The sequence below is a fragment of the Lineus longissimus genome, chromosome 17 (assembly GCF_910592395.1).
Source record: "Lineus longissimus chromosome 17, tnLinLong1.2, whole genome shotgun sequence".
Taxonomy (NCBI): Eukaryota; Metazoa; Nemertea; class Pilidiophora; order Heteronemertea; family Lineidae; genus Lineus; species Lineus longissimus.
This window is the reverse complement of record NC_088324.1, coordinates 10,827,589-10,853,582: the sequence shown is the minus strand read 5'-3', so window position 1 is coordinate 10,853,582 and position 25,994 is coordinate 10,827,589. Positions and strand designations below refer to the sequence as shown.

Sequence of the window (25,994 nt, the reverse complement as noted above, 5' to 3'; positions counted from 1 at the left end):
AACTGTCAGAAATAATTTATTCACATCAACATATTGATCGCATTTTATGTCATGTCGGTCTCTTTTGATCTTTTCCAATCAAAGTTACCCTGTAAATAATAACATGTCAATTCTACAGATCAACTGTCAATCACAATCAAGGGTGGGAGCCAATTACTGTATGGTTGACCTAGTTACGGGCAACTCAGCAGGTGCGCTGAACTCTGACCTCAACGATGATTGGCCGAGAACGCAAATATGCAAATTCACACTGGGGCCATCATTGTGGATCAAGGCTGGAGACGTTGACTGGCAGGTTTACAATACCCTCCCAAAACTCGCTGCTGACTGTCAAATTATACATCAAAACTTGACCTGGATCGCATGGTGTTCTAAGGAGGACTTTCTCAAAGTGGAGAATCCGTATTAATTGGAATTTATTCGGGGATTGCTCCGCAAAACGGTGTTTAAAATGGATGATCAACAAAGACTTATGCACCACCAGCAGCCCGTTTCGGCGATGGCTCAAGTTCAGAACATGGCACAACCCCCGTATCACAATATGCCCCCGACTTCAGACCCAAATATGGGCCAAGATCAGGAGCAGAGAAAGCAAGAAATAGGAGATATTCTACAACAGATCATGACCATTACAGACCAGAGTTTAGACGAGGCACAGGCTAGGTATGACGCCATATTTTTTGAACAAAATCCTTTCATGTCTGATAAGATTTAGCCTTACAGCACTTATCTGTAGTACATTCCCTGTATATGTTTGTGTACATTTTAGATAGAGCGGTCAGTGTGCTCGGCTTGGTTTCTTTTTATACTACTGATAAGCGCCTGTGCTGTTGTTCATGTAGTCTTCATATTATTTGTTGATTTCAGGCCTCTACTAGTCTTATTGACAGCTGTTGACATGGTTGATGCTGTTGGCTCTCATGCTCATGGCTACCATATATATTTCAGAACTTGATAAGATGATGTATGATGCCCTTCGGCTTGCACAAGTGTTTTAAAAAAGGGGGCTCGGCCGATAGATAGTTTTATGGCGTAGTTGTATTTTATGTATTTTTTAAAAGTCGAATGACATTAGGCCCTATGAGTGTATTCAGTATTGTCGCCAAAATCTACTGTCATGACATGGCGATGTTTTGACGTGAGAAACGGTGAAGACTATCAATGCCACTCGGCATTTTCACAGACGTTAACCTACAGTACATACATGTTTTTCTGAGCACCCTTGACTTACGTTACATTGTAAAATGAAAATTTAAGACTTCATCTGAGTTGCTTTTGTAATAATAATGCTATGCGGCTTTGGATGGAATCCGCCTCCATCGTTTTTTTATGTTGCTTATTAACCCAGCCCACCTGGCCCAGACATGTCCCCAAATTCAGGGAGGTCTCATCTCGATCTCAGAACACGAGATAAGTGTCGAATCTTGCATCTCTTGGAGTTTGCTAAGTAAGGTTTACAGTCTAGGCTCTGATTTTCTCAAAATTTGAAATGAATGAAGATAATTCTTCTGGTCATTGAGAATGATATCTATCCCTAGCCCATCAATCCCCCCCCCCCCATGCTTTGTATGTTGTGACTGTAACGTTGTACATGTAAACGCGAATGTCCATGAAATAGGCTTCCAAGAGTGGTGGCCTATCTTACAAGCTCTGACTTCTTTTCCAGAAAACACACATTGAATTGCCACAGAATGAAGCCAGCCTTGTTTAGTGTTTTATGTGAAATCAAAGAAAAAACAGGTAGGGATTCAAAATAGTCTAAGAATAAAGTGCAAACTACTTGTGACTGTTACATGTAAACCATCAGACCTCTCATTTTCCCCAAGGACACACCGTTTATCTGCCCAAAAGAGGGGACCATGTCTATTTTGGAGAACGGAACTGTATGTCATACTGTCCACTGAGTGAGAAATTGCTATTCAATACTCATCGCGAAAAAAATCTCATCAACTAGTATTTCCGCTACCTTTCTGTATGACTTCATGGCAATGAGACCGAGTGAAATCCCTTGCGGCAAGAGATGCGATTATTATGCAAATCACCTCCACAATTTTTGCAGCTTGTACTATCAGTGGTTCTCACGAACCCACTGGGATGCAGGATGTGTCGATAAAAATACTGTGGCCAGTGAAGCGATGGTTCTTTGCTACATTGTCAAGGGAGAATCTTCAGTGTTTTGATAAAAACCTTTGGGGAGAATCAACTTGTGATACTTGTATGAATAGTGAAAAAGGTCTTGTCGAATTTTTAGGGCCACAGGCAAACATAGCAGTGCCCCATTTCGCCAGTGGTACCAGGTACTTGTGTCACTGGTGTGAAATTTGGGCTGTGAACATCATTTGATTTTAATTTGCGATGAAGAAAATCCTGGCGAGAACCCTTCTTCTCACACTCACAGAGCATGTTTGGTGGGCCTAAAATGCAAATATCGGCATGATGGACTGGAGCATGCATTTTAGGGGCTCTGGCTTCTGTCTCTTGCAGTGTATGTCATGTATCTAAACATGGCATGCCAAGACAGTCAGTTGGGGTGTCGAATGCAGGATGTTAAAGACTGGGTGATGGCACGGTTCGATGGCACGGTTGGTTAAAATTGTGTACTCGGATATCACCAGTTCTATCCATCTCAAAATATTTATAGTTGGTGGTTCCTCCTATGGGCTATCATGTTAGATCAGACGAACACCTTTTTAATGGCTGCCTTGGTGCCAATCATGGCAATCAAACAAAGACTCTCCCACCCATTGCTGGCTTCCTCAAGGTCATAAATTGTGAGCTGTAACTGGTCAGTAAATTAACCGTACACGTTTATGGTCAAACTAGTGATGAACGTTCTGGCCATAAAGACAAGTTTATGGCTGTTTCATACAGTCCAAGTGCGAGGTTGTTTAGGAGGTGCAAATGGGCAATATGGTGACAGAATAGAATTCAAAAACAAGAAACCTCAAGCTTGTTTTAGGAGTAGAATGCCATCATCAATAAACCATGCTGCATACTGGGTTCGCTCAGTGTTATTTGTTATTGTTATTTCTTGTCTCATCTGTGCATTGAATCTGTGAGATTGTGCTCTTGCTCATCAAAGTAATGGTTCTTTTTTTCCAGAAAAAACAAACAAGTGTTTCCATTACAGTTTCTTCTCGCTCAGTTTGAAACTTCCTTAAACTCAAGATGCAAGATATTTCTTTTGATATTTCCAGACCTTACATTGATCATAACTTTCAATACGTCAAATCAATTTTGTGTACAGAAATGACTTTCTACCATCTGTTTTGGTCCCTTATGACCGGATGTCCCTCCCTTACTTCTTTCTTTCCCATGTCTTCTTTGAACATTCACCTCTCACCAAGTCTTTGTCAGTCCGGGGCATACAACATCGAACCCTGTTACCCGGGAATCTCATTTTCAGTTTCACCAAAACCTATCTGCTCATTGGGGTGTGACTTTACGACCGTCCCAAATGACCACCGCCCCAAGAAGATGTTTTTCCGTCTAATTGTCGTTCCGCAACCCCAATCGCCTTGGAAACGCATCATTTATTTCACGTCCGTCAAGTCAGTGGTATTGTGGTGTCTTCCGCCGCGTTTTAGGGGTTGTGACGTTGGTGATAAATCAGGATAAATCGGATGGGCATAATCTTGGTGGCAGTGTGCAGGTTCAAATGCAGTGGGGATTTTTAGGCCGGATGTCATTAGGTAGAATGGGCGCTACTTGTGTGTCAATGGCTTATTTCAGTTTAGAGTTCATGTCACTTTTAAAATAGTGTCAATCAATACTAGCAGGCAGATGGGAACACGAAAAGCTGATAAACACTGCAAAACTATTTACGGTTTAGTCACATAGAAGTCCACCGCAGGCGACAGGGTCCAGGTTTTGCAAAGTGTGTCACTGTGAGATGAGATGTCACGTATGAGATGACATGTCTAAGAAGTATAAAATGTTAAATTGCCGAAAAAAGTTTGCCTCCAATTCGTGTGATATTCACACGGGTATCAGGATATTAGACCCATTACCGTGGCCAGTATCTCAGTTTCTTCACCTAATTCCCCAACCTTCGAAGATTAGATTAGATATCAGTAATTGGAATTTTCATGATCTTTGTTTTCCACTAATGGAATTTGTGGAGTTGATTGTATGCTCTTCATTGACCACGTAATGTTGTCCTTTTACAAAATACTTTTAGACATGCTCTAAACTAAAATGCTCTGCAGACTCTCTGCCCCAGAAGAGAAGCATTATGCTGTGCAGATTTACCACCGAAGAACAATGGATAAAGCCACCTGGGATTGCGTTTTATTTCTCAGATATCATTGCGAGAATGCGATGACCAGAAGTGACTAAATTGTGAAGAATCTGTCTCGGAATCATACTCTGACTCTCCTGTGCACAGTACTGTTGCAACTCACCATTCAAGTGTTTTGTTTGCCACACCGTCCAGAATATCATTTGCAACTGACTCTCGAGCCTCTCACAGGAAGCATCTCATTTGAGCAGTAGACCTTTTGGTTTTGCTGTTTCTGTATCCAAACACTTGCCGAAAGTCACAAGTGTATCCCATACATGAGGTATAATATTGGTTACATTTCCTTGAGAGCTAGTTAAACATGCCGCGGAAACATCTCGCCTTATTGGATATAAATTCCCAGTTTCTTGTGTTTGACTGGCTAGTGGAATCTGACTTAAGCGGTGGGCCCCCCGAGATTATGGTTATGCTTTGACGTGCAGTCTTGCGCTCAGCAGGTTTTGGTGTCCAATTCAGGTGACATCTCAAAGAGACTTTGAGGCCAGGGGAAGGGATTCTGTGTAGTTATCAAACAGGGCTCTTTCCCTTTCTTGATAAGCCTTATATCCTGATACCCGTGTGGCTGGATCCCTGTGAGTGTGACACACTGTTCATACACTTCTCCTGCAAAACCATGCTAAAGTAAGGGTGTCTATCTTGTTTATCCCTGTCAACCCATCCTCCTGGCAGTGGCAACCTGAAAAAGACCATTCTCCCCTCTAAATTGCCTCTGTTCCTTTGACTTGAGGCTCAGCAATGCTATCTGCTCATTGTTGGTGCTCTGCTCTGTTAAGATGGTGCAGATGGGAAACAGTGAAGTTGGTCCCATCCTTGAATCAGTCGTTAGAATGTGTTGGTACGCGGGCCATTTCCTGCACCCAAGGAGAGTATTGGCATATTGATGCATCAGTGACACCAGCAAGAGCTCTACATCATTGGGCAAACAGTGTCTGAGTACCGCACTGGCTGAGATTGCTTTTAGGGCTTTATGCGATCAGATTCAGGGCTCGCATCTACATACATGCTGCCACCGCTGCCATGGTAGTCACTGCCTTCCAAAATGGCCATCATTTGCTCTCAAATTTTTCAGTAGACGAGGCCTGTTATTTAAACAAAGATACAGTCAAATGAAAAGATATGATTTTGGCGTGGTGTGCCCAGACGATTTAGAATACATCAGTTGCATTGCAAGTCCATTTCTTCCCACATCCAGCTTTAGGACAACCATTTCTCGAAGACTGGGGGGAGGCAATGATTCTCGGAGACCGGGTGTGATCTGCATCTGTTTCACTGTCCTTGCACTTCACTGTCCAGTTCTTAGTTCAAATCAAACCCGTGGAGTTGTGCCAAGCCCTGCTGTACGCAGCCATTTTAGCTTGGTTGTTCATGCTGTAAAATAACTTGCATTTCAACCTGCTCTACACGCCACAAGGGATCAGCTCGTTTGAACCTCTCCGGGTGATTAGCCAGCTGATTAAGCCGAGTCCCCTATTGAACAAACACAACCTAAGTCGGTTACTCTGCTAAAACAGTCAGCAAACCTGATTAAATGCTTTCAGAATAATTTCCCATGACTAAAACCTGGCAAGTCACACATAGTTCAACACCGTGTTGTAAATGAGCACAGGGAACTTTTAGCAAATGATCGAACTGGGACATTCGTTGCAATCTTACTTGCAATATGCACTGGGATGGATCTGCACCGTTTATTCATTTCTTGTTTTGGTTGTGTTCTTACTTGAAACTGGAGTATGGTGGAATGATATCAGATTACTTGAACAAACTTCTGATATCAGTTTACTCTGGTTTCGAAAGTTGTACCCTGTAGCTAATTGAAAATGCACCCTTCCCTTATACCAAGCTGACCAGGTGCCAGCAATTTAAAATCTGTGAAATGTTAAATTGCTCTAACTAATTTCTAATTAGAGCGTTCAAGTGCATTTCAATCTTCTCAACAGCAGTTTACTCTAGCTCATGAAAGTGAGACCCAATCAAAGCGACGTCTGCCCCTCCCAGCGAATCTTCTCTCGACAACCGTCAACAGTCCGTTTCTTCAATTGACAGCGTGTTTTATCTGGCAAGATGTCCGCTCTCCTTGATTTGACGACGTACATGACGGCTACACAACCGCACAAAGCATAATAACTGTGCACTTCGTCTTCTGAGACATGTTCGGTCGACATGGACAAGTTTTACACAGCACCAGTTGTTTGCGAGTTTAGAATCGGTTTAATCTTATATGAATTAGGGTCATCGGTGCTCAGAAATCTTGGCGACCTGTTTTACATTTTGATTGTCTGTGCGTCTTCGTTTAGGATGACTGATACAGCTTTTGTCGTGAGGGCTTTGTGGGGAATATCGCTCGTCCAGATCAGTTGGAAGAGAGTGAAAATAGATTGAAATTGTGTGGGTATGATTGGGCTGTGATACTATTTTTGGTTGGGCCAACTCAGGGGTTTGTCCTTCAGTGCCGCTTGTCGAGGTAATACAAAGTCGGTTCTGAACTAAACAGAATTTTGTAAACTTGACAATTACATTCATACATACGGATAACTGGGTGGGGGTGGGGATAGTTTCAATGCAACAAGGACTTTAAAAAGCTTATACTCATGTAATTTTGAAATTGGGAGTGTATCCTGACCAATTATATTGTGATATCATATGAGGTTAAGAAAACTCCCAATTTCGTAAGCAAGGTATTCAGCATGGAGTGTGTCTTGAATAAGTCATTTGAAATAGGAAACGTATTGGTGCTCCCCTGTCCCAGCTGTGAACATGATGCATGCAACAACATCCCCCATGGGTGTCCAGGTATCAATTCTTTTCAAACACAGGGACATTAACCACTCCAGTACAAGTCTCTTACCATCACAATACCATTGTCCGCCAATTGTGTGGAACTGGCCACCAGAAAAATTTCTGAAATGTTGCCAGCCGTCTTCTATGACAAAGTCACTAACAAAATCTTGTATACTCAATAGATTTAAGCATTAGCACAATCCCTTCTTTCAAACTTCCCTTGAAATTCGCCTCTTGTTCATGGTTAAATTAATGTCAACAAAGGTGTTTTATCAAGACTGCTAAAGCTATCAGCGATGTTGGACCACGCCAACTTATTTCCTGGACACACCAACCAGTGGTAAATCTTTTTGGTTTATGTCAAGTTGCTAAACCAGCCGCCAAGTAGAGCTGGTCATCTTTCTTCACAAGCCAGTTGTCCTCTGGGGTATTTTTTTGAGAAACGGGTGAACTAGTTGGTTGTTGTAATGTATGGTAAGGCAACTTCTCAAAGAACTTGCCCGCTCTGGAATGAGGTGGTCTCGGGCAACAGGATCACAAGTAGATTCGAACCCTGATAGTGTTGGGCAGAACTTCAACTGCATCCCGTGCTCCTGGTCATCTTCTTCTGCTGTCCCACTTCTGAGGGGGATGTTGGGTGCTGCTACGGTTGGGTTGGGCACTGACTGGGACAGCTAGCGTTCTGTCTTACCTGGGAGAAGAAAAAAATCAAATTCCATCACAAACTGTTTTGGTTTCCTGTTTCCGTTGTTGATCAAGGTTTTGCATGTCAGGTTTGGCTTACATACATGAGTCAGGATTCCTTCACATCTGCCGTTTAAAAAATGGCTGAAAGGGAAACTGAATTCCGAGGTAAAAAAACATTTGTGTGTCCTAATTGTGGCTTGTCCCATCAGGGGGAAGATTAGTTCAGCCTTAGATTGTTAGAGTTCACTGGAGAATAAGGGGTAGTTGATTAACTCAGTGGGGACGCAATAAGCCAACTCTTGTTTTCGGAGCTTTGGTGAAGTGCCTTAGAAGTTTCCAGACAAATATTGTGGATGATTGTGGTGGCTGTGGCATTGTTCCCAGGGATGTCACTTGTTTACCTGAAATGACACCATTGCTATACCTGGGAATAAAAATGACGGTAAATGTCTGATCGTACATAAGAAAAAAATGAAGGGAAGTTGCTGCAGCTGTTTCAGCTGCATCCATTTTCATAGTGATAACCTTTACAAACAACAAACTCCCAACTGAGACCGCCAAAGCATTCCACCATGGACAAGGGTCTCACCAACCGCATTTTAAAAGTGGTAGATAATTTCGCGCAATCTGAACTTTCTCTGCGTCTCCGTGAGCCTGGGGCCCCATCCATCAATCACCCGTGGCAGATTGACAACCAGCAACTACTGGCGTGCTCTAACAAAATTAATCACGGCCCTGATCACTAATGAATTTAACTCGCCAACCAAAAAGGGCAAACGATTTGGATGTGAATTGGAATACGTAATCAGTTTGTGTCTTGGGCTCTTAAGACAAATCTTTTGGTCTAATTCTGCCTGATATTGAATGCATTATTTCTGTTGCCAGATACTCTTTTGGAGTGTGAACCATCGCTCAATTCCAGAATCCTATGCAAATTCCCCAATAAGTCGTCACTGCCAAATGGTTCTATGGCGAACCCTAACCAAAACTTTCCCTTGAAGCATTTGTCAGGGATTTTGCAAGCAAGCGAAGACCCCCTTATTTTTAGGGTTTTTGTTGTACATTGTACACTTGCTTTCTTCCCATAATGCTTTCATATTCTAAAACCAGTACAGGGAAGCATGGAACACATTACTCTCAAAAGAACGTAAAACTTGAGAGCAGACAATATATCGACCTGTCAGTACTAATGTTTCCCTATTGTCCACACCCCATTGATGGTCCTGGGTTTTGCCGCACAAATCCAATTGACTTCCTGTGTTAGCCGCCATCATTGATTTAATCGAAAAACAAAGGCTGTGCTGCTGAGCAGTGTGTGTTCAGTCGTGTCAATTTCAGACGGTAAAGTCTCACTCTGTGAGAATTTTTCATTGCGGTTTTTGGACTTTGATTTGCCAAAGTGTGTGACATGAAGTAACTGTTTCTTTCTCTTGCAGCCTCAAACCCATAACCAATGTTATGAGAGGAGGTTCATTTGACTGTGCTGCCCTCTGAACTGCTTTAAAATTTCTCCCAAGTGCACTGAGCTTGTTTGCATGGAGATACCTCATCATAAGGTTTGACGCTGTAAAAAAATGTCTCATTTCTCGCGTTTCAATCATCAGGCAAAATCTCGGGGCTTAACTTAGAAATCTCAGGATAAGAACCATATGATGTGGATTGATGTACGGTGGGCCAGAGTTTAAACTATGTCTCTATATTGTGTATAATTTGGTCTTAGAAAATGATTGAAAAAATACTGCGTTCATCCGACTTATTGGGCATAGTTTTACTCGCTGGGACAAAATCGCACAGATTGGCTCCAAAATCCCATCAGATTGTAATTAATCTTCGTAATCTGTGACATAATGAATATCTCGCGACATTCGCCCGAACCTAATCAGGGCCCGCCGTGTAATTTCTCGTTATGAAAGGCGTTGTATCGGCCCAAATATGATCAAACTACCATCCATCATGATCGTGTCAGCCCAGCACTGATTTTTCGTTAAATCCGACATCGATCGTTGTTTTTGTTCTCCATGTTGGTTCAAGAGTACCAGGGGAGTTGCATGGAATAATTTTGAAAACTGTATGATCTGCTCACCGCTGGCCAGGATGAGGGGCAATAGGGGTGCGTGGGGTCATAGTAATAGTAACAGCTTTTGATGGAAAGGTCGTGAGCATGTGACTGAGCCATCTTCACCAAAGTGTCCATTGTGCCACCGATCAGACTGCCCAGGTTTTGGAAAGTTCCAACTGCGAAAAAGGAGGCAATGTTAGAGAAACCCTAGTGCTGAGTTGTCTCCTGGTAGGAGGTTGTGGTATCTGTTAGGTAGGGTATTCTCTTGTAATCTTGAGTGAGTCACTTGACTTCAGTTCATATTAAAACTTGCACACAAACCCAATCTTCATCAACGCGCAATAATTTCCTAAAACATTGTCTCGGCTTAAAAAACACCAGGAGTGCTTGTGTCCAATTACTCAACCTTGTTGGTAGTTATAATGACATCATAACTAACATTAATATTCATAACGACGGCGGACATTATCGTTACCATGGTGACATACTCCAAACCTTGGTTTCTACGGGGTCTTAATCTGCAATGATAAAAAGGCTTATGCGCGGCCATTGGGGCTCTTTATTGGTGTTTTAATTGTGATGATCCCATAAACTTGGAAGTTTTCATGACATTTTCAGCTTGCTGGAAAAAATATCATTGTTTATTAATCACCAATGGGATGTTTTATTGTATGACTTGGGTACTTTAGTTGGGAAAAAGCTACTCTGATTCTTGCAACGTGATAAAATATCCTGATCACTTCACAACAGCACCCAATATGATTGTCGCCACTTGCAATCCTCTCTCAACATGCAGCCAACTGAACTAAACTTGTGACTTAATTCGATTAGTCACGACGAAATCGCTTAACTTCCACCAATATTCCAACCACGCAATGGAATTGAGCCATCGCCACATCAAAGACTAAGTGGAGATCTGCTACAGAATAACAACAATATCCTTTAACCGATATCCCCTTTTACTTTGAGAAAATTCAATTTCAGCGATGGCCATGCAACAAAAAATAGATTGCGGCACAGCCATCAATCACGGGTTGAAGCGATATCGTGGCAGGGCTTAGTATTGTACGCCACGATAACGATACGCTATAGACGTTCTGTGATTGTCTGTGTGTCTTTGAACATAGCGGGAGAATTTCTCTTTGATGAGGGCGGATTTGATCTGGCGGCTCTTGTGTGGTATCATGGTCATGTTCGTGTTAGGGTTTGTTTGTGACAAGGATGTGAAATGCAGTGTCACCAAAATGGATTCTCATCTCACTTAGTGACTTGGAGTTGGACAACTCCCACTTTGTCTCCAAAATTCTTAGAGGTGACATTTTGGGGAACAAGGGACTTGGGTTATGAATTTTGTGGTACATGTAAATGGAAGAAAGAAAATTCCTAAGAAAAGTCATTAGAAGGAAGAACTCCTCTACACATGTCTTGTACTGAGATTTCTGCCCAGGACAAATTATAGAGGTGATAATGAGAAGTTTCCACATTTCAAATGTTGCCCATCTCTCACAGCGGTTGTGCGAAATTAAAGTTACTCCAATCCATATGTTCTGCTTCATGCACATGGTCTGTATCTAGGGGCTTGTCAGCCCATTTGCCGTAGTTGCAGAGCATCTGTTCTACTGTAACAAGTGCAATTTATTGGTTTATCCTCTTTGTCCTTTATGAAATCACAACAGTGATGATCAATTATGTTCCACGCCCCTGTATCTTCTTCATACAAGCAGAATATTATTCATTCTGTAATCAGATTATGTAGTCACCAAGGACAGGTATGATGACATGTCCTTAAGTGGTTGACAACTCTTCGAGTCCTATTACATTAAAATCCCCCTAGCGGACACCTCTGCTTGCGGGTCAGAATCAAATGAAACCCTTTGCACAGTATAGGTTTCCTTCACTTGGACCCTTGACTTCTCGACCACCCCTTGTTTTGACTGGACCCTTCACCCAGTCCTGCCCCTGTCTGCTCATCCCCGACCAACCAACCCTAATGACCTGTTATGGCCATCCCCCATATTTATCTCACCAGCCACATCCCCTCCCCCTCACAATTTCCCCATACCTGGCGTCAGAAAATGATACGTCCACATTGTCCGCTAAGTCCCCCACTGATTAACTTTGGTCGGGGCTATAATTCTCGCTGTCATGGCGGGCACCAAGGATCCCGTGGCTAGTTTGTACAAGGTCCCTTCGTTGTCACTGACCAGTGATCTATGAGCCCCTCGGGCAAACAATGTGCCAGACTCCGGAACCGAACAAGTTCAGCCGAGATTCTAACTGATAGCAAACTCATTTTGCAAAGATGGGCCAGATGCGAATGATCGGTGTAACCATTCGAGTCACGGCGGAGGGAGGATTCATTCTTGTTCTCTGATCTGAAAAGGATTGACCAATATATCAGTCCAGCGTCCTGCTTGGGGGTATAGACTAGTTTCAGAATGGGGGACCTAACAACTTTTTTCGTGAATTTCTTAACCTTTATTCTACTTTGGGAAGAAGCATCTCTTTGCATGACATAGCTGCCCGGCACGACATTTGGAAGGCGTTTGGTTTCTTTGACCTACAACTGACCTACATAAGAAAAGTAAGCCAACCAACTGAATTGTTGGCAAGTTCTGCCAATGAACTTGAAAACAAGCTTGAGATAATAAGTGGTTCAGATTATTTCAATATTTTGATCACTGCTAAAATATCGCAGTGTACACAAAGTAGAACGTGCTTTGACTGAGACTTCATATTGCCTGCACCCAATGCCACCAACAAGTAGAAAACGCACGTTCATATTTTTTCGTCCAACAGAAAACTGCACATTAGTTGAATCTGCTGCTTTGCATAAAATGTCCATTAGCTTTGTGTGCAGCGAGGAGAGAGGTCGTTTAGATATCAGGGGATGTGAGTTTGCATAAAACTACAATGGAAATACATTATAGAGTGTATGTTTCACTCAGTACATGAAGAACATTATGGAAAAAATGATTTCGTATGTTTCCATATCAGATCTGATGAACCATACTGTATCAATCAGATGATCATGGCTCTCATAAAAGGGCAATTTCCTTTGGATGTGAGAGGTGACTGATATACTGTTGAGACGAAAAAAGACTGGTTAGAACTTCTTCAGTTCATTCACTCACTGCCGTGAGTAATGGATCCCCCTTTGAAACAGACTGCTCTACCAGGATTGACACCATCCACTGTAATCAATAGGTTACCAAAATCTCAATACAGAGATTCTGCTTACATTGTGTTTGGAATTATCTTTTCTCTGATCCTTGCCTGATTATCATAAGGTGACCAAGTCGTAGTCTATTTCTGGACTTTTTCCTGTGGGGTTTGGTGATGAAGTGGTAGAATTCTGTAGAACAGCTGAAGAGTAGCCTGGGGTAGTCCGTCTTGATAGACATCAATTGGTCTAGACTTGGAGAGATTCCCGTTCTGATATTTGGCCCTGAAGATGGTAAATTGTTTCAATTTATGTCACTGAAAATGGATGCATGGCAATGATAGGTGGTATGAAAGTCAGAAGCTACTTCTTCAAGTCTCTCACATCGTCGCACCCTTAAACTTTGCAATTTAAAACAAGGTTGTGTCTTGGGTGGAGTGGTCAGTCATGACAGCACACTGTAGTGGCATTAGAGGTAAATCAGGTTGGCTGTGGCGATGTAGTGTTTAAAAGTAGGAATACACATGCTGCTTACATACTTGGCAGATGAGGCAAAGTCTCAAATCTCGCAAACCCTTCAATTTCTCGGTAGCCAAGAGCAGCAGGTAAGCCAAGATGAGTCTCTATTCATAATAGTAGTGGAGAACTACCAACTGTCATCTCAGATAATTGATGAGCTAGCGGCACTATTAATAGGCTCAGAAACGGGGCTACTCATGGGGGGAAGCGCCAGGTTCTGATTTGCAGTGACTCAACTTCTTGCGTCGCTGTGAAAATTGAAATCCCTTAACTTGACCTTAAGCAATTTGTTTAACCACTAATTTTCCTTTCATTCTAGTTCTAAGTATACGAGGTACACAGGAAGATGAACCTCCAGATCCACAGCTAATGCGATTAGACAATATGTTGATAGCAGAGGGCGTCGCAGGGCCAGAAAAGGGCGGTGGACCGTCGGCTGCCGCCAGTGCCACAGCTGCGGCCTCTGGTGGCCAGCCAGAGGGGACGATTGAACATTCAGACTATCGGGCGAAGTTGGCGCAGATTCGACAGATTTATCATACAGAACTGGAAAAATATGAACAGGTATGTATATGATAGATTGGGAAATTCAGTAAGTTTTTTTATGGGCCATGCCTCCAATTGTCCATTGGAAATTGCCAAAAAGCATTGACATGAGTTTTAATTAGAAAGGTCTTGTTGAGCACTTTCTGCTGCCATCAGATTCGTAAAGGATTGAATAACATCTCAAATAGCTCCAGCCCATTGTAGAAGGGTTAATGGTAAGGAGAATTGTCAAAGAAGCAACACTGGCGGCATTGTTTTACATCACACGTCCGTCTCAAGATATCATCTCCCAAATTCTTAAGAACATGACTATCATTGTTCCTATATCATCCTTTGAGAAAAACACTCGGCGTTTCCATGGCAACGGCATCTACCAAAGTAGCGACTTGTTTCCAATTTGCTATAAATTGGATCTTTTTTCTTTGAGTCTGGGACATTTTGAAAAATGACACGAGCATGCTAGTAGAAGTTGTAAGGAATCTGCGAAGGCAGCGTTTGAAACAATATAAATGAATTAGGAGGAGACAAGATGGTTGGCAAATCAGCCAAACATTGACATGTATGACACTCACACAGGCACGACAGGGAGATGTGCAGTACAATCAGGAGGTCATAGTTCAACTCTCGGAAAGACTACTGTGTTTTCCTCTCAATGTCCGTGAGCGAGATGCTTTATGTACCCTTTATTGCTTTGTCCTCCAATGAGATTTAAAAAATCACTCCTCAAATGATGATTTGTCGCTGCAACCTGCGACGTAACCATGACAATGTGAAAATCGCTCGTTTGCGGAGCACTGTAGTTCCTAGAGCCTATGCAGGAAAAGACCCATCCAAGTTGACTCAAGATAGAGATGGATTCATCTCCTTTGATCCGAAGACAACAGCACAGCTTAGTACAGCTGAGACAAGACCCGATTTGGTGGTATTTTGTAGGCCTGTTCTGGACTTCGAATTTGAATTTACTGCAAATAATTAACATCAATGACCTTTTGCCATTTGTCATTTTATGGGAAGAAAATTAATGGTTATCTGCGCGTAATCACCTCGTTAAGATGCTCGTTAGTCGGTGATTCATTGATGAATCAAACGTTCGAGTTAAGATTCAGGATCTGATTAACCCTTTTCACCTTCACCAGACATAAATTTCAAGAAATTGCAAAAAAATAACATCATGCTGTTGACTCTCGTGTGAAGATTTCAAATGTTGAGAACTAATATCTTGACTTCAGCCAGGTAATCTCAAGTTATGAGAAAAGAAATGCCCACAGCAAACTATTCTTCGTTGGAAATTCTTTTAAAAATTACGATTTTGTTTAGGCTGTGCAGTGAAAGCGAGCCAGAGCGCAGTATTTTCTAAGCAATTGACTATTGACAGTTTTGGCATCAGTTTTCCCAACAAAATGACCTAAATGCTTTCACTGCTACTAACCGGGCAACTGGAACAAAGATTAGCACGTAATACTGCATGGCTTTAACGAGATATTTAGATCTAATAGTCCATTATCGACCCAAGGGAGTCGGGATTCTTTGTGATGTGGTGACGACTCCTGTGGAGAGCAGCCATCGTGATCAACGCAGCGTCATTATCTTCAAGTCATTATGCTCCCGCTGGTACGGTAGTTACGCTGGATGCACGGCCATTATTGTGAAATCGTTAGCGGCGAGGCGGCAATATGAGTTTATGACTATTCATTAACTCTTCGATGACGAATAGCATATTTGGAAAAGACATCAGAGTTTGAGTTGCCGCCTTCGATAGTGCCTTAGACATATCTATTCTATATCAAAGCTTCTTAAAAATTGGCAAATTCTAACTGGTCTTTTTTGGTCAAGACACAAAATTTCTCAGTCAGAAGATTCAGAAAATGAAAAAATACACATAACTATAGTTGCCTGAGGGAGTGTTTGAGAGTCAGTGTGTGCCAAATATCTACTCTAACCTTTCTTTCCTGGGGGTACATTTTTGGAGGAGACCCGTGTTGCAGTCTAAATTGTCTAGCCAACTATTGTATCCCTACCATGTCCCCCCCTTGGCAGGTCTGGATCTGCCTGGGAGTGAGCACAGCCGACAATGAGTCTCTCGCTGTGAGTAATTGCTCATGAACATGATATGCAGCATATGCCTGCTTATTACGTCTCCAATATCTTTTAATAGAAATTCGATCGCAGGACAATTAATTATTCTCGTTACTGAGTTGGATATTGCGTTACTGAGGACCATAACAAGATTGCAAAGAAGGAATGCCGTCATGTTTCTATTGACTGGTTTGTAGTTTTGTGGTTGGTGCAGGACTGACTTATCTGGCAAAATCAGGTCATTGTCTCTCCATCCTTTAGTTTTATGATTGTACCTACAGAGAATCAAATCCTTAACACGGAGTAGCAAGACTCCGCCCTCCTGATGATTCTAAAAGAGCAGAAACCATAGTCAGATGGGGAAGGGGCATTTTATCATGAAAGCACTGTAGTTTCAAATTACAGTCATCTTTATTCTTTTAAAACTCATCTATTCATTCGACTTTAGCTTTATTATCAAATGGTTTGCTCTTCCAGGCCTGTGATGAATTCACGACACACGTGGTCAACTTGTTACGAGAGCAGAGCCAGACACGTCCTATTGCTCCTAAAGAGATCGAGAGAATGGTCAACATTATCAGGAGAAAGTTTAAAGGAATCGAAATGCAGCTAAAGCAAAGCACTTGTGAGGCTGTGATGATTCTTAGGTCAAGGTTCTTAGATGCTAGGTGAGGTGATAGCTTTTGAACAGATTGAGCTGAAGAGTTTTTGGAGGAGTTTCCTTGTCTTTGGAATTCGTTACCCCTTCCGAATTTACGTTTTACGGTCTAAACTGTGTGGCAGATAACTTGCAAGGATACATTTCATTGTATTTTGAATAAGCAAAAACTGGTTACATGATTGATAGGTTAGAAAATCTACTTCAGACATAATTTGTCACTCTTTGAGACCACTTCTGTTGACATTACTTATATGTTTATGTCTACCTTTCAGACGGAAGAGGCGTAACTTTAACAAACAGGCAACAGAGATCCTGAATGAATATTTCTACTCACACCTCAGCAACCCCTACCCATCAGAAGAAGCTAAGGAAGAACTGGCCAGGAAGTGTGGATTGACTGTGTCACAGGTGAGGAACTGAGCAGCAGGCTTGGTTACTTCAGGTTAATCAGTGAAATTCGATCTTGATGACGTGTATACTGCAAAAGCACATATTTTTCAACGGTTTATATTCACCTGGAAGTAATGACCTCAGACCTACATAAACCAAAGCTTGAATGATGTTCTGTCACTAGGAAATATAAGTTTCTGGCTCTTAGTGTTGGGGTTAGCCAACTTGTCTAAGAATCCTTGGCAATATAACTGTACAGTTGAAAAGACTGCTTGTCTGACTCTGACATGCATCGGCTGATCTTCTGTCTCTAACTCGGCTGATCTTCTGTCTCCAACTCGGCTGATCTTCTTTCACTAAATCTCTCCTCCTCCTTTCAGGTGTCCAACTGGTTCGGCAACAAGCGAATCCGCTATAAGAAGAATATAGGTAAAGCCCAAGAAGAGGCGAATCTTTATGCAGCAAAGACTGCCGCAGCCGCAGCGGCTCAGACCCAACAGGATGTCCAGGGTACTCATGCTTTACAGTTACTGCTCAGTCTTCTTTTGTTTCGCCTAACAACGGCTCAAGATGATCACCGAATAGTTTTTTATGGTCACTAATGTGACAGATTGATTTTGAAAAAGGGTAAACTGGCTTTGAAGTCTTTCATCGGCTGAGCAGATCTTGACTACAAGACATAATGAATTGCTGTAGGCATTACAGAAATGCATTTCAAGAACTTTGAAATGTTTGCCAATTTATTACTGCTTCATGATGTTTAGACCTTTTTGTCCCCCTTTTTGGGTACTCTTCCTGTTAAAATGTATGAGAAGAGTCCATTTCAGAAATTGGAGATGTTAAGTTAAAACATTGATAAGATCACATCTTAATGCAGATTGAGTAAGAAAGTTAACTACAGACCTAAAGCACGGTTATTATATGTGTAAGGATTCATTTTGCATGATTTTGAGTTTATTTCTCAAATATTTTTTCATAAGACGACCCAAAAATTTGAAAAATGCCACAAGAGTGCACTTAAAACTTAATTGCGTCAATCATAATGTGATCATCTTCAGTCTGAGGAGGGCATAAAATGCGGCTGACTCTTGAGCAACTTTTCGCAACTCAAAAATGTCATCTATTCGTGACACTTCACTACGTAGCTTGTCAAATTTCAGACAAAAACATGAAATTGAGTTAACTTTGCTCCAGATTGGCCTAATCATGGCTGTACATTGATATGCACTCCCCTGTATAGAATGTACATCATGTTTAGGCGCTCTTGAGTGAAACAACTTACCCACTAGCCATCCCTGTTGGATTTGAGTAACTGCAGGTGACGAGACCTCATCACAATTGCATTTTTGTGAAACGATAATAATACCCCTTCCTGTATATTTAGGGTTATCTTTTAACCAGTCCAAGGAATTTTTTCGGCAAATTTTATTACAAAATCTTGAGTATAGATATATCTTCAAAACAAGGCCAATGGCAGTTCTTACCAGAAAGTTTGTTGTGTTCTCAATACTGAAACTTGTGCATAAGTCAGAAAAATTCAGGGATCAAAACGATGTTCCAGATATTATGGGTAGAGTTAAAATGAGCGGGATGGCATTTTGGGGTTGTGAAAATCGCTATTATTGCATGTTAATTTTAGATTTTGTGTGGGCCTTCCCTTTTTGCATGAAACTTCCCTGAATTTTTTAATTTTAGTTCTGATATTTTTCCTTGGTTTAATTTTAAGTGGTTTGTTAATAGAGATGTTGAGTTTGACAATGAAAATCCTTATGAAGGCATATAAGTAGTGTTGATTGTTCGTTTTGCATCGCGTTCTAAGTGCAGAGATTACTACGCAGGTGGGAGCACCTCCCAGTGTAGTAGTCTGATGCAGTTCATGCACAACAACTCTGTTTTTCTTGAAAAGATTAGAATGAAATGACAGTTAGTCCTGATTACAAAGCCAGGACAAGTTGAAAGGAACTTATCAGTGTGGTCCATGTTTGTTCTTAGATGGAGAAGACGTCGGTTGTAGTGTTTTGGGGGATTTTGATGTATTGGATGTATGTTATTAGGAGAAGATGCCGGGGAGGGGGGCTGACTGCTGTCGACCTTGGACTAACAAGAATACTAACAGGTTTTTAAGGCAATTTCAAATAAGTGTGAAGTTCTTTGATTTGCCTGATAACAGGTAGGGGGCGTAACACGTCACTGAGTTCTCGTCTCATTCCAGGTCCCGGAGGTTACAGCATGCCGGCCGGCGGGCAACAGATGCCCGGGCAATACATGAACCTTAACGGGGACAACTACCAGTCAGGTGAATCGGTGGGCTCGAACGTTCAGTCCCAGGTAGGCTCCTCCATGGTAAATCATCACAGTTTAATACCCTTATTGACGTTGTCTAACTTATTTAGTTGACTTAGTTTTAGTTTTAGGCGCCTATTCTCTGTGATGCTGGTGTTGTGCTTGTAGGATTAGCAACGTATTCCAGCCGCATGAATGCTCTCTTCAGTGGATAATCTTCCTTTTATCAAATTTTCATTGTATGGAAAGTTCCGAAAAGAAATCTGCTTGGCCTAAGCATATCTGTGATATGGGAAATTTTCAAATGAATCGGTGAAATCAATCAATATGTGCCCTGTACCTTATATGTTACACGACGAACACATACAGAAAGAACGACATTGCATTGAACCCATTCCCCTGTTTGTGCAGATACATGTATGGTGTAAAAAAGATAATGTCATCAGTTGAGAGAGGGGGTGGTCTTCCACTTAGGGATAAAGCAACTTCTGAACCCTTACCTACCATGTGAGTCCCTCCAGTGGCTGGGTCCTTACGTGATTAGTATTTGACATAGTTAGTTAGTTGGTTAGTTTCTTTTCACCCCACTGAATCTAGATAATCTCATTATTGCTTATGCTTAGTTATATTCTAATCCTTTTCTAGTCAGGCATGTTTTTGACATTCTTCCATTAAATGAATTGGGATGCATGTAAAGTATGTTTCCCATGAGCTGGTAGTGGGTCACTGCAGACAGAGATAGGTGTACAAATGTACATGTGACCCAATTTGCTGCTCGCCTTTTTTGTGTCATTTTCTGATAAATCATTAAATGTCCTGAGGAGATGGTTATCAAAAGTCATGAATTTCAGCCCCTGATTACTGCAAATGGTGAAACGAATCACAGAATATCTTTCATGCTTTTAGCCTAGGATCCACTTTTAGCCTAGGATCCATTTGTTTTTCCAAGTTCTGAATGTAATTCGACCACACCAGTTACATTAGTACTCCATTAGCATATTCAAGCTTCTAGTCTCCGTTACAGGTGAATGCTTTGAGGCACGTTATCTCGCAGACAGGCGGCTATAACACGGACGGGGCCGGCATGTATGACCAGCATCTTCAGGTAAGATATGCTCAAAACACTTGGCAAACAGGACGATTGGTATCCTTGTACATTTCAATACAACCTAACTATTATCATGTGTTTTTCGTGATTGTCTGCATTTCAATCAATAGATGACTTTCATATTGACTATGCACATTGGGGCCTTTCGTCCCCAAAATTATGATACCAGTCGTCTCTCCTGTGGTAGCTAACTGTCTGATGATCAGGTACCATTCGTACCGAGGGAGCATTTAGAACAAGAATACACAATGATACATGATATAAGATTTTGCCTGAGTGTCGTATCTTTTGTCTCATGAATGTATATAATTGGTCTGTGGTTGGAAAATCCCTTCATTTCATTTTTATGCCTGGCGTAAATTCAGTTATTTGGTTCATCTCCTCCTTGAGATCATTTCTTTATTTGCCTTGCCTTTCTGTTGCTTTCCTGCATGCCTTTTTCAACCTTTCAAGAACTGAAGGCTTTGACATTTGTGGTGTTGATGCATACTAGTATAATTGAGGTGGTGATGTACGATGCTGTCAGTGCAAGTGACACTGTGTGATGACCTAAGTTATGCTTTGGGATAAAAACAACTTTTCATCCGATCCTGACATGACATGTTCAGACATGTACGTCTTACCAAAACTCTTCGTTTTGGTAAAATGCAAGCCTTTAGTTCTCTTGACAGGTTCCCTTTTAGTTTGCTTGGCGTTCAGTAATCCAAAACCTTTCACATTATTTTCAGACATCTCCCTCGCATCATCAACAAAACCCAAGCTGAGCCTCTAGATCTTTCTGTAGTCGATTGTTGTAAATCCAGTCTTTCGCCGGGGAATTCCGTGAATTCGCAAAATCGGGAAATGTTTTATAAATGGCAAATTTTTTATTTGCAACGTTAAAATGTTGAGATTTGGATAAATACTTTAACACGTTTCTTGTGAACTGAAAGGACTCTAGCTCTAGTTCAAAATGACAGTTCTGATGTGGCTACCGAAGGGTTGCAGTGGGGGAATATGCCTTCATTTGACAAATTGTCTGAGCGCCAGAAGTGTTGACGATAAATAAGAAAAGTCAATCTGATGATTCTGCCTCTTTTCAGACTGGCTGTCTTTACACAATATCATGACATTTCGGATAGACGTACACTTATAAGAATGAATCAAAATACAATATGTATTTATGCATTATATTTCTATATTGATTACTATAAATGAATAAAAAAGATAAATTTCAAGAACATATTTTTGGTTATTTTTCACATTAACAGTATACTAATGGTCATACTTCACTTTTCACCTAATCTCTTCAGTTGCATTCTTTAGGTTGCATGCATACTGTCCTGATACTGTGGACTGTATTATAGTGGCAACCATCTTTTATACTCCACTTGTGAACCGTGGTCAGCCAAGAACCACAAGGTCTAAATTCGATGGCAAATGTTTACTATGAAACCTTTTAGAATAGACGTTAAAATCTCGCTGTTGGTCCTTGGATGTCTAATAAGTCACCAATGGTTGGCAGTTGGAGTATGAATTCATATAATTATGCCCACGGTACTCTGTCTAACTAATATTTGTCTTTTCACTCACAGCTGCAGCTTGTTTGCCTATCTGACGGCAATTTTCCCACTCAATTTTCACCCTTGGTAATCTTCACCTTTAGGTACAGTACTAACTCATGGCACAACACATTTTTGTCTCCATCACTTGAACACACCTCACACACATACACATGTAATATCTATCTGTACTCAGAAAACACTTACACTTATACACACTTGATACTCATAAACACTCTCAGTAACACTTCATAAATACTCACAACTCAAAGTGAAAGATTGTGCAGGCAAGAATTGCTTCACTTAGAAGAATGTTGTCGAGGATACTGTACTGCATTGAGGGTTTAGTAAATCAAAAACATCTCCATTTATTGGAGGCACAGAAGAAGTGACTTAGACCCTTGGTTTTGGACTCTAGTGATGTCCTGCCTGTGTTACACCAGCAGATATTGGTGCGAAGAGTTCAAAATGGTCTGTGAGTCAAAGAAGGTCCTCTCACTCAGTTGAACCTCCGCCGTTCATGCATTGTATATTCAGTCACAGTTCCTTAAAACTGGACATAAAGTTGGATGACAATGTGATGTGACATGAGTTGGTACATTACCCCAGAGACATCGGACATCTACCCAATCATGCATGCCGTCGTTATGGTTGAGAGCTTTTATGTTCTGTTGCCTATCATTTTGTTCTGTTAAAAAACTTTGATGTGGCAAATCTGTTACAGTTTGCTGCCAAGTGCTCTGCTATTATCTGATTCTGCAACTGAATTCCTTTTCAATTTCAATGTCCCTTCCTCTTGAAAAATATCTATGAAAAAAGTTTCCCAAATTCTCAACAAGTTGCATCATGTTTTCATAATTCCAGGGAGCCCATTCTCGCGGCGGCAGCCACCCCAACAGCACCAATGCGTCCCCCAACGGTAACCACGAGGACAAGAACGGGGACCACCCGGAGGGCTGGTCTGGAGAGCGCCCTCTGGGGTTCCATAACATACAGGGACTCGGCTCCGAGGAGGACAGCACATACGATTCGCAAGATGAGCCACCGACAAAGAGACCCAAGGTCTAGGTGGCGCTAGTGGTGAATTTGTATTGTCAGAAGTGTCTGTCAGGGGTGTCTGCCTAAAGATGGCACCAGCACTGCAATGGAAAATATCTCTGAATAGCTCTTTTGATATTGAAAGAGAGTCAGAGGCTGCCATTTTTGTTAACCATAGCAACGCCCATGTGTTGATGGAAACCACTGCTATAAAGTGTAAAATGTCATTTACCAATACTGTAAACTGCTAAATTTTTACGCCATGCTATTTTCACCGATTTTGCGAACAACTGAGACTCAATTAGTCGCCGTAATTCACTCACCTCAGTTCACTATCGCAAAAAAGTGGCTGTTTACAGTACATCATTCGCCTCATCTTCAGGTGAGACAGACAGACATTTGTCCAGGAATATAAGGAATTTCAAAACATGGTTCATTATTGTACTATCATTGAATGACATTTTGTATCAGATTTAGAAGAAGAGTATTCTATGAATTGTTGTGTGAGGTAGTGTGAGGTGAAATGGAGGAATTTAAGTATTATTTTTAAAATACTCAACGAGAATAATGATACCCCTGCAAAGCAGGTGGTCTAATTTCATGGGGGTTTTTCAAGGATGCATTCAAATGACTCCTTAACAACCAAAAGGTGGCAGTTCTAGATGGTAGGATGTACAGTATCAGTGCATCGTATCATAGTGCAATCCCTGTTGGGTCTAATTTAGTATAATTTATGACAAACAAATGGCCAAAATTCCTTCGCTGATGGGATTAGTGTGTCACCATCTTTTCAGCGAGTCAATTGGGAGGGTTTGCCAGTGTTCTTTGGGTCTTGGTTCTGTGTGGTAAGGGTATATCAGTGCCAGGGTAAGGGTTTGCATTTTATAAATGGTACAGAGTACAACTAATATTGCCATTTTGTCTGAAGTCTCATTTTAACCACCATGTTGAACATGTTTCATTCTCCAATTTCCTAATAGAGGTCTTACATCCGAGTTCTACTTCAGGAATTGACTGACCGCTTTTGGAGTTTGGTTCATTCTCCAGTATTTCATCATGTAATAAAGTGTTAATCGTTTTTGTAGTTACGTCAGTACACCGTTTCATATCCGTGTTGTTGATTCAGACCGATGAATATAGAGGGAGCAGTGAGATTTTGTGGAGTTCGATGGAGATTATTTTGGGTGTGAGGTGGTTTTGTGATTGTTTTTTAAGACGGGCTCATCAGAGCTCCATATGAAAGTGTGTTGAGATTGGGGTTGGGAAGTGACTTGTTACAAGTTGCTTTAATATTGTGCCTAGTTTATGGTATGCCTACCTGACAAGGCCCAATATAATGACTACACCACTAGGGCTTGCAGTATACCATGTGCCATAGACCGCTCGGTTTGAATAATCAGCAATTTTCAGTTTTAAGTGTCGAGTTAAGAGCACGGCTCTTCAGAAGAAACTCCGGCGAGCTATTTTCAGTTTAAGAAAGACTGCAGCCGTAATATCAAATAATTCTTTCACTGGATTGAATTAACAATGATTTACCTTTGAAGTTCATGTACGGTGTACCTTCTTATACCAACAGTATTGGTCCTTATGTCAAGGGTCAGCTGTCAAACTAGGGTCTGTGGGAAATGCACCCTGGGTGAATTTGTGCAAATTTTTTGTGCTCTTGCGTCTTTTGAGGTGATTAAATGCCTATATATGATATATATATCTTAATATATAAGTATACAATGTACATCTATATTAAGTGTTAATCCTGTGTTTTTTGTGCGGACCGTGGTAGTTATATTTGTAGAATGATTTGCATTATGAATTTTAGCTTAGGTGAGGAATGTCACAGAAAATGTTGTATGAACTGGAGCCTGAAATGGAACTGTTCCGCTTTAAGGCATGAACAGTATTTGAAATTGAATAACATGACCTACGAATATTGAATGGGTTTCTATTGAAATCACAATGTATGTATCTGTAGAACTGTGTTTTTTGTTGGATCACAAATCATTGGCTGCCGATGTATTTGCATTGGACCGACGTACGACGCTGATAAATTGGCATGATTCTAAGAGAATTGCATGTGTAACTTATTGAGGCACAATATTGACAGCCATTCAACGGTGTTTCCTCGTTGAAAGATCACTATATCACTCTTTTTGATCGACCGATGAGAGTATGTTTTCCATTTGTTTTGTGGCGACACCGACTCGTTAAATCTTAGGTGCGATAGAATTGAAATCAATACCACACTGTTGGGTCTCCGTAGTAAAATTGAGCCTGTCACATGGGGCACCAATTCTGAGGGTTTGGGCCTACATGTCAGCTCCACACTCTCCGTCTTAATGTTAGTGCAGAGACCTGCCAGTGCAACATTTTCTGTTGGTCTATATTGGCTATACTGTTCATGCCAACATCTTGAGAGCCACGTCACATTCTGTTGTCATAGGCAGATCCAAGGAGGGGCATAAATTTCAGTAAAATTCTTGAAACGGACCATAAATAGTCTTTGAAATTGATCAGAATCCTGGCTTGAAAGTTTGTATGAAACAGTCAGTTACCATATTTGCACCTGCCCTAGCGGTAATGGTTGCCCATTCTTAAACACCTGGATTTAGAATGAACCGCACTGGAAGTTGGAACAGTCAATAGAATACCCCAAGAACTTTGTTACTATTATTATCTACAAAAACAAGACCAGATATCGTTTGTGTGTGGCTGTCTTGATGTTTATAGTCATGATATTTCAGTTCGATCCTGTGACGGGTGTGTTCAGAACTGTTCAGGTGCTTTGCGGCTGTAGTTTAGCTATAAGTGTCCAACACTGGTTAGAAAATAAATATTATATACCCAGATC

At 41.3% G+C, this 25,994-nt stretch overlaps 1 protein-coding gene across 11 annotated transcripts; it reads left to right on the top strand.

Moving 5' to 3' along the window:
• Positions 1-260: 260 nt before the first annotated feature.
• Positions 261-25,990, top strand: LOC135501120 (pre-B-cell leukemia transcription factor 1-like). 11 transcript variants are annotated; one of them, XM_064792943.1, is made up of 9 exons: positions 261-663; positions 1,667-1,740; positions 13,826-14,070; positions 16,606-16,796; positions 17,062-17,197; positions 17,560-17,689; positions 19,392-19,507; positions 20,487-20,567; positions 22,976-25,990. In XM_064792943.1, the coding sequence occupies exons 1-9, from the start codon at positions 452-454 to the stop codon at positions 23,177-23,179; spliced, it is 1,389 nt and encodes a 462-aa protein (XP_064649013.1). In that variant the 5' UTR covers positions 261-451; the 3' UTR covers positions 23,180-25,990. The 11 variants fall into 11 exon arrangements, with proteins under 11 accessions (XP_064649013.1, XP_064649005.1, XP_064649010.1 ...); XM_064792935.1 differs by having other exon boundaries at positions 19,392-19,522; positions 20,475-20,567; XM_064792940.1 differs by having other exon boundaries at positions 1,649-1,740; positions 17,560-17,608.
• Positions 25,991-25,994: the final 4 nt, after the last annotated feature.

Bases quoted from the DNA above. Each gene is read 5' to 3' on its own strand.
- LOC135501120 (XM_064792932.1), top strand. From the start codon at position 452: ATGGATGATCAACAAAGACTTATGCACCACCAGCAGCCCGTTTCGGCG. The intron at 664-1,648 runs GTATGACGCCAT...CTATCTTACAAG, and splicing joins TTAGACGAGGCACAGGCTAG to CTCTGACTTCTTTTCCAGAA. The intron at 17,198-17,559 runs GTGAGGAACTGA...TCCTCCTTTCAG, and splicing joins GTGGATTGACTGTGTCACAG to GTGTCCAACTGGTTCGGCAA.